The sequence below is a fragment of the Sinocyclocheilus anshuiensis genome, unplaced genomic scaffold, assembly GCF_001515605.1.
Source record: "Sinocyclocheilus anshuiensis isolate Anshui unplaced genomic scaffold, SAMN03320099.WGS_v1.1 scaffold2334, whole genome shotgun sequence".
Classification (NCBI taxonomy): domain Eukaryota; kingdom Metazoa; phylum Chordata; class Actinopteri; order Cypriniformes; family Cyprinidae; genus Sinocyclocheilus; species Sinocyclocheilus anshuiensis.
Window position 1 is genome coordinate 48,359 of NW_015558923.1, and position 8,625 is coordinate 56,983.

Here is an 8,625-nt window from a genome sequence, read left to right on the forward strand (position 1 = left end):
TTGGCTTGAAAAAAAAAAAAAAAAAAAAAAACATCTCACTGTCATGACCCTTTTCTCAGGGCTGTCATATGAAAAAGTGGACTGCAGCCTCCATACTTCTTGTAAACACAAGTTTAGATGACATTTGGATCACTTAGAAGCGTCTTATGTGACCGATGTCACATAAAGATGTGTGGATCAAGGAAAACATAGCACAAATATAAAATAATTCATAAACAGACTATCTGAGCCGTGTTCTATGACAGCTTTTCCCACTAATCCTCTCACGAGAGGCTGAGAGAGCCACAGGTAAGTGTCTGTGCTGAGTGTACTCACTGTGAAGGCTTTGGCAAAGTTCAGTGTCCCATCTGATGTTCCGCTTGGACTGTCATCGATGTGATAAACCCTAGAGAAAAGAGTCAGCAAGACAAGAGTGAAAAGAGACAGTGTGCAGGTAAAGTGAGCAAGAATAAGCAAGAGAGGCAATGCCTTAGTGTATTTCTATCATGTGGAAGGCAAACAGAACACTGGGTCCCGTTCCAGTGTGTGGGTCGCAGAATTTCATCACACAGCCATGAACAGAACTTTTCCAAAGTGCTGCCGTCAGCGAGCACACCCTCACACTATCCCGATAGACAGACCGGCAGACAGGCCTGCCCACAGACTGTACGCCTCAATAAGGAACATCACTTCATCTGATGAAAGCTTACATATTACACAGAGCTGCTTCTTTCATTTAGCCACTGAGTCTGAGACATGGGACAAAGCATGTACAACAAATTCAAATGCAGTTAGTTTTTGAAGAAGCTATATTTCCACTCTGAAATAAATCTTAATGTTAATTAATATGTTCTTAAAACAAAAGTACTATTTTATTCTTTTTTTTTTTAATTAAAATTATGACATGATCACTATGTCCTCTTTTTATACTTAGCATAAAAAGAAATGATTACTGCATTTAATACTTGTGTATTTGTTAAATTTTAGAAAAATTTGAAAGAAATTAATACATTAATTGAGCAAGCATTTATTCAAAATAGAGCCATTATATGTTTATAGCAATATTTACATCTATTCACCAAAATGTCCTGGAAAAAATTTATCACAGTCTCCACAAAAATAATGTGTTAAGCAGCACAAGAAACATTTCTTATTATTATCAATGTTAAAAACAATCTAACATTGATAATAATAAGAAATGTTCCTTGAGCAGCAATTCCGCACACAAGAATGATTTCTGAAGAATCATATGAGTCAAGACTAGGGTAATGGTGCAGAAAATTAACAGGAATAAAAAATATATATTTAAATATAAAAGAGTTATTATAAATTGCAATAATACATTACAATATTACTGTTTTTCTGATCAAATAAATGCAGCCTTTGTGAGCATAAGAGATTCAAATGCATGAAAAATCTTACCGACACCAAACTTTTAAATGGTAAATGATGGTAAAAGAGCTCTCGGATTTCATCAAAAATATCTTAACTTAGGTCTTAAGGATAAAAAATATCTTAACTTAAGGTCTTACAGGTTTGGAACGACATGAGGGTGAGTAATTAATGACAGAATTTTTATTTTTGGGTGAACTATCCCTTTAAATCCCTCTTTAAGCATTGGTGACCCACTACTGGTGACCTTTGACCCTTACCTCTCTCGACCTTCCTTTCTTGTCTTGGCGACCTGGTTGATTTCAAGAGCAGTGAGTTTCTTAGCCACACGATACTGCCAAACATAAAACGCTTCCTTAGATGCAGCAATCACGTGAGTCTTCGTCATAGTGACAAACAGGGGGTCTGTGGCAGCAAACAGAGAGCAAAAAAATAGTGAATGAACAGCTAGAATGTATTAATTTCACTTTGTGGAAAGTGAAGGATGAGAAATTCCTTTAACCAGTTACATCATTTAACAAAAATCAGGTGACATTAGCTTATCTATACATCAAAGCTATCTGTTGAAGGTTTGTGCGATTTCAAAGGCTGTTGAAAATCACACAAACCTTTATTCAGAGCAGGATTCAAGGACAGATTTCACCTAAAAATATGTTTATCTATGAGTAACTACAGATTCTCTTGTTTGTTGCTGTTCCAACTCTGAAATCTGTCCAGAGAGATCAGGCTGAATGTCTGGAACAGATCTGCTCTCCCAACCAGGGGAGGAATTTAGCGGGATGCCTATGGGAGTGACAGGACAGGAGCCGGGATTCCCACCGCAGCTTTCACACTGTGTATGTTGGTGTTACATCATTACAAAAACAAGCAGTCTGCTTGCTTATCATCAAAGAAACTGTTCTAAATTACATATATGTCAAATAAGCCTCAAGCCTAGGGCTAATAAGACCATTCAGGCCTTATTTAAACCAAAAATGACAAAATGAGAAATAATCAAAGAAATATATGGCTCTTGTTACTAATACACATCTCTCTGGAATGCTTGATTCTATAACAGACTGTTGTCCCAGGAAACATTAGCTCAAATAATAAAATAATTTCAACAAAAATGTGCATTTATTTATTTATTTGCTTCTGGGTCTTCATAACCCTTGCTTAGAGTTTATTTTGCAATAATGACCTGCTGAATCTGCATGATCACTTACATATAGAAACAGTGAAAAATGTTTTACCCACCGATGTCAATGTATTTAGAGTCCTGTGGGGTTCCAATGGAGTTACACAACACCAGAGCATACTGTGGACAAAGGACAGACAGGCATCTCTTTACTGCATGGATACACTTCACAAAACAGCATTACGGAAATATCTGAGAGGCTTTTTTTTGCTGATGTTCATAATACCTTTCTCCTCTTAGACCGATCCTTTGAGGTGTTTTGATTGGACAGCTCATTAAATGCCTGTGGTAAAGTGGTTGCATCTGGTGCTTAAGAACAGCTTTCTCAGTTTTAACATAATTAAATTCTACATTACATTGTCTTTCCACTGTCCTCTGTCCTACTGAACGTAGACCTGGTTCAGAGTTGCTATTAGTTGTTTAGTTCTTACTTTGTAAAATGTCATAATACAGTCACATCTGTATGTTTGATCAGGTTTCTCATGGTCAATGAAAACAGCTACAGTCACGTATTATTGTTAAATCTCTCCTGTCTGTAACTTTCTGGTGTCTGTGATCAGAGTGCATATGGAAATATTTCATAGCTTTTTACTACATTGGGATATAAGAGGTGTCTTTACCGTAGCTGATCCAGCCTCAGTGTCAGTGTCCTCCTGAAAAAAAAACATAGAATTTGATCAAATCACAGATATGACTTTTGATTTGATTTAAAACAATATTCTAACTTACAATATCCCTCTTCATCAGAAGAAAAGCTGAACAGATCCCTGTTTTAGTACCTGTGGATGTGTGTCGTCCGCTTTGGTGGCCAAAATGCAAAAATCTCCACAGGTGGTGATGGACATGAGACTCTTGACGTATTTTACAAACTTCTCATTATTCTTAGTGTCCCAGAACACCACACTGTACTCCAGCCTATCAGGCCGTGTGTATGCATACACCACTGTGTTACTGCAGAAACCCCACTACAGAGACAGAGTAAGATGTTATCACAGAGAGGAAAAAAATATATATTTTATAGCCATTATTTACAGCTAAATTACCTTGTAATCTGGCCGAATGTTAGCAAAATAAATGTAAGAATCTACAGCTAGGCCAATTCGGAGTCCTCCACCTTCCCATGATACAGCAGTCATTTGCTTGCCCGGAACCTTCAGAGTCCGCAAGTGCTAGACACGTGATGACATCAGACATAAGTGCATCAACAGTAAAAGTGAGTACATTTACATGGACAACAATATTCCGATTTTAACATGATTAAGACAATACTCTGATTAAGAATTCAGAAAGTCATACTCGAAGTAAACACAAATCGAATTAAGACATTCATCTGAAAATTCAGCTTTGCCACGACAGGAATAAATTTCATTGTAAAATAAATTAAAATAGAAAACAGGTTATTCATATTTGTAATAATCTTTCAAAATATTGCTGTTTTTACTGTACTTTTAAGAGACTTTTTCAAAAACATTACAAAAGTCTTACCGACCCCAAACTTGCGAACAATTGTGTATGACAAGATATACAGTATTATCTTTGTAGAACCTGAAATGTGTCTGTATGAAGCATGTGTGTGATCAGTACTCACCTCTCCAAACGGTGTGTAGAATTGAACAAGATTTACGTCTTTCTCTGCTCCGCTGTTTCTGAGTGATCCTGCTATAGCTAGAACACTGCCACAGTGATTCCATTGGATACTGGCCACATGCCACATACCCGTCTCGATGATCACAGGACCTGCACACATACGCACACACAATCTTACTCAGATCTGTACTAGAATGTATGTCACTTAGCATGCACAAAGAGAGATAAAGAAATGCATAAACTCACTGTCATCACTCTCGTGCCTCATCACTTGGCAGTGCCCGTTAGTGAAGCAAACAGCTAGGCAGGGGCAGTCTGGTTCCAGATACCCCTCTGTTCCGGGGTACCAGTGAATACCTGATATACTGAGGGAACCTGCTGCATTCGCCAAACCACTCATGGTCATCTTCATCTGGGCATAAACACACACAATAAGAGCAAATTTGTGTTTTTAATAGCAGTACTACTCAAACTGACTGGATAAAAGTGAAAAACGTCCTCAGGACCCCAGAGGAAAACTAGTAGAAGTAGCTGACTAAAGACACAATGATGAACAGAGAGTGTTTCCAGTGTCTCAGCACTCACAATGAAGTTTCCCTGGTTGTCGTAGATGTGGATCTCTCCATTGGCCATCCCAAACAGCAGGATCTTACTATCTGGAGACCAGGCCACATGTGCCAACTGGGTCCCCTTAAGCTCTTTACCCCAGATCCTGTTCCCTGCAAGATCACAAAACAAACACACACATTTATATTCACACAAATAAAATGTACAAGATGAAAAGTCAAAACTATATAATAAAACAACAAACACCTATGTCTTGATGGATTTGTTGCTTTTTAATAAATAATAAAATAATTTTATATTATAACAAAATACTTACAAAAATGTAAAACACCAGGTGAATAGGATAAAAAAATTAATAGATATCACCACACTTCGCCAGTTGATTGATTACATTAAGAATTGCAAATTTTGTATTACAAGTTTTCTTAACTGTTATGTTAATATATGCAAATGATAAATTGTCTATTTAAATATGTTCTAATTTGTATGCATTTCCAGAACAGAAATCTTAGCATTGGACAAGCCAGGTTTAAAATTCTTGTTTGATTGTTTGTTTGATGTTAAGAGTTCAAAAAAATTTTTTTTTTACAGATGGGATTTTGTATATCTCTTTTTATCATTTCTTAATTAAAAAAATACTGTTACAGCCAGAAAAATAATTCAGGAATAAATGTCTTTAGGAATAAAATGTTGCATAAAAAAATAAAAATTATATATGAACAAACCTCTCTTTAAAAAACTTCAGAATATAATCTAGTGTATGTGAGTGCTACTGAAGTGGAGATTTCTGGCTCAGTGCAGGAGAAACAAACTAATTTTGAGACAATGGCCTTTAAAGATATCTAAAGATTAGGGCTGCATGATAAATCGCATGCGATATTTAATGCGCATCTTGTCAGTAAAGCCAGTTCTGTAAACAGCAGGATAGTGTAATTGAAATCTACAGACACAAATGAATAAAGTGCATGTAAATCTAATTTAACTAAAAACTCTTTTATTGTGCTAAGTGTATTTTGGATGTTTTCTTTCCACTAGTCTTAAACAACGTTATGAAACACAAAAAACACAAAATCACAAATTTGTCCGGTGTATAAAAAAAGGGTTTGCCTGTAGTGTTTTGACTTAAAAATAATATATTTAATATAAAATTAAATAATAATTATAATAAAAACAGTCCTGTGCTCACCATCCACCGAGCCCACAATCACAGCACCGTCCTCGTACACAATACAGATCTTCAGACCATCAGCATTCCAGCTCATGCTCCTCACCACAGATTTATTCCTGTTATTAATCATTTCTTCATACCATGAACCTGTTTGACGACACAAAATCACAAAACAAAGTGTCACACACGGTTGCACATGCACACATAAAAAAAGTGCATAATCAGTGTATTTTCTACATGGTTTGTTAAAAGACTGTGTACCTTTGTAAAGCATCCAGACAATAATGAGCCCATTCTGGTCACTGGTGGTCAGTTTCTGGTATTGTTCATTCCAAGTCACAACCTGCACTGCACCTGCATTGCAAAATTAAAACTCAGAGTCAGAACACACAAACACTAAAACAAAACGCATACCTGTTTGACGACACAAAATCACAAAAAAAAGTGTCACACACGGTTGCACATGCACACATAAAAAAAGTGCATAATCAGTGTATTTTCTATATGGTTTGTTAAAAGACTGTGTACCTTTGTAAAGCATCCAGACAATAATGAGCCCATTCTGGTCACTGGTGGTCAGTTTCTGGTATTGTTCATTCCAAGTCACAACCTGCACTGCACCTGCATTGCAAAATTAAAACTCAGAGAGTCAGAACACACAAACACTAAAACAAAACGCATAGACACTGAGCTGACACATCTCCTCTATCGTTCTTACCACTGTGTCCTTCCAGTGTCTGATTCATAGAGAGGTTGCTGGGAGCTGCCAAGCCTTTCAGTTTGGCATCATCTAAGAAAAATAAATGTAATTAACTATTGGTTGACTGATGATAACTTCATTCAAACATCTATGCTGAATATATAGAAGTAAACAATTCACATTGGTGCTCATATTTTGTATATATTGGCACAGAAAACACTACAGAAATACTGGCAGTTCCAGGTTCACACCTGTATAAGTCTCAAGTTTGAGAACTTTTAAAAGCCCATCCTCTCCTCCACAGGCGATGAAACCTTGGTCTTTATTCCAAGACACACACTTTAAAACGGTATTGTTTGGAATCGCAATCTGAGGACACACAACAAAGCCAACGGCCCTGATAAATAAGTTGTATACGCAGAAACAGCTGTCATTATCATTAAAACGACTTTTTAAGAAAAGCAATTGAAAATTACTAACAGTAAACCTGATAAACAAACCCGCGTTCAATCAGAGAAAATATTAATATAAGTTAGCAGCAATGTTGTTATAATGCTAGCAGTAATACAGTTATAATGCAATATTTCACGATTACCTTCTTACTGAGATAAATAAACATCTTTGCTTTAGCTTAGCTTGCTAGCCTGCCTCAGCGTTATGAACCAATTTTCTCTCGGTTTTTAGGGGGGGTGCTAAAAGTTTTTTAGTCCCGAATACTTTTTTGGATTTCAGCGTTGTCTTCTTTTAAATTAAATGTTTAATAAATCCGTTCTTCAGGGCACTTGAATTTTCGGTGTACGTCCCATGCATGTACGCTCCTGTAAAACGGTTTGCTTGGTTTCTAGGTAACCAAAACCCGGAAATGATGTTTGATTAAGGCGTTCATGGTATTTGTAGTTCTAATTCTCTAATCACCTTATAGGACACATTTTTTAAACTGAATCCTACAGACGTGTTTTACTGTGTACTGAAAATGCTACAAATCTTTCCTTCACTCCTCAATTTATAGCCTACATCATTGACATAAAATTATCACTGCATATATAATGACAATTTTAAAAACAAACTATTAGAGCACATAAACATAAACATTCCAGAGCACACTTTATCTCATTAAACACATACTTATTTAAATGATTCATAATTCAGATAAAATGTCTGATTTCAATGGCATTTTTATATGGCATTTATAGTTTGAGCCAAAAAGCATTTCTGTGCACAAAAGTTACTGGATGCATTTCTTCAGAATGCATCAAAAAAAATATTCTTTACGATATGCATCGAATTTTTCAAATGATTTGATGCATATTTTTATGACAAACCATTGGTCTGCTTAGAGCACGTTTTCTTGTCAGAGTTGATAACATATCCCTCTCTGCACTCGCAGAAATAAGAGGCGTTGTTGTTGACACAAATATGTTGGCAGTTGTGCCCAAGCGCACAAGCATCGAAACCTGCAAAATCAGCTGAATGAGCAAAAATCATTTCACTAATGATCAACCAAAACCAAAAAAATTTAATATTATATATGAAATAATAATATTAATTATATGAAACATTATTGATGAGTCAGTAAGGCATTCATTTAAAGGGGTCATATGATGCTGCTAAAAAGAACATTATTTTGTGTATTTGGTGTAATGAAATGTGTTTATGCTGTTTAAGGTTCAAAAAACACATTATTTTCCACATACTGTACATTATTGTTTCTCCTCTATTCCCCGCCTTTCTGAAACACGTTGATTTTTACAAAGCTTATCAGTCTGAAAAAGCGAGGTGTGCTCTGATTGGCCAGCTATCCAGTGCGTTGTGATTGGCTGAATTCCTCAAGCGTGTGACAGAAATGTTCCGTCCTTTACTATATTGTGATGCCTGCAGCAACCACATGTGACGACCCCGGGCTGGACTCCGCTTCGTCCACGGTGAAAGCCGATCCGGCGATCCACAGTGCAAAGTTGAAGTATTTCCTCAGCGACCAGCACGGATCAGCTCCAGGCATGACGAAGCGATATCGTCCTCTTTTGGAAGGCCAAACAAAGTAGTTTCGCTTTCACA

General features: G+C 36.4%; 2 protein-coding genes across 3 annotated transcripts in view; both read right to left on the bottom strand.

The window, feature by feature from the left end:
* wdr35 (WD repeat domain 35) overlaps positions 1-7,393 on the bottom strand; it is an 18,157-nt gene extending 10,764 nt beyond the window's left edge. The window contains exons 1-15 of one of the 2 annotated variants that reach the window (XM_016477860.1): positions 7,166-7,393; positions 6,822-6,939; positions 6,589-6,660; positions 6,399-6,491; positions 5,889-6,017; positions 4,721-4,854; positions 4,382-4,547; positions 4,137-4,285; positions 3,592-3,717; positions 3,328-3,513; positions 3,169-3,201; positions 2,775-2,831; positions 2,608-2,668; positions 1,632-1,776; positions 316-385 (exon numbers count right to left, since the gene is read on the bottom strand). In XM_016477860.1, coding sequence (XP_016333346.1) covers positions 316-385; positions 1,632-1,776; positions 2,608-2,668; positions 2,775-2,831; positions 3,169-3,201; positions 3,328-3,513; positions 3,592-3,717; positions 4,137-4,285; positions 4,382-4,547; positions 4,721-4,854; positions 5,889-6,017; positions 6,399-6,491; positions 6,589-6,660; positions 6,822-6,939; positions 7,166-7,189 — 1,563 coding nt within the window. In that variant the 5' untranslated portion in view covers positions 7,190-7,393. The remainder of the gene's footprint in view (positions 1-315; positions 386-1,631; positions 1,777-2,607; positions 2,669-2,774; positions 2,832-3,168; positions 3,202-3,327; positions 3,514-3,591; positions 3,718-4,136; positions 4,286-4,381; positions 4,548-4,720; positions 4,855-5,888; positions 6,018-6,398; positions 6,492-6,588; positions 6,661-6,821; positions 6,940-7,165) is intronic. The other variant, XM_016477861.1, reaches the window with a different exon arrangement.
* Positions 7,394-7,881: 488 nt separating this feature from the next.
* The window catches only part of LOC107681535 (matrilin-3-like), a 4,862-nt gene continuing 4,118 nt past the window's right edge, over positions 7,882-8,625 (bottom strand). The window contains exon 4 of the mRNA XM_016477840.1: positions 7,882-8,036. Within this exon, the coding sequence (XP_016333326.1) occupies positions 7,882-8,036 (155 nt within the window). The remainder of the gene's footprint in view (positions 8,037-8,625) is intronic.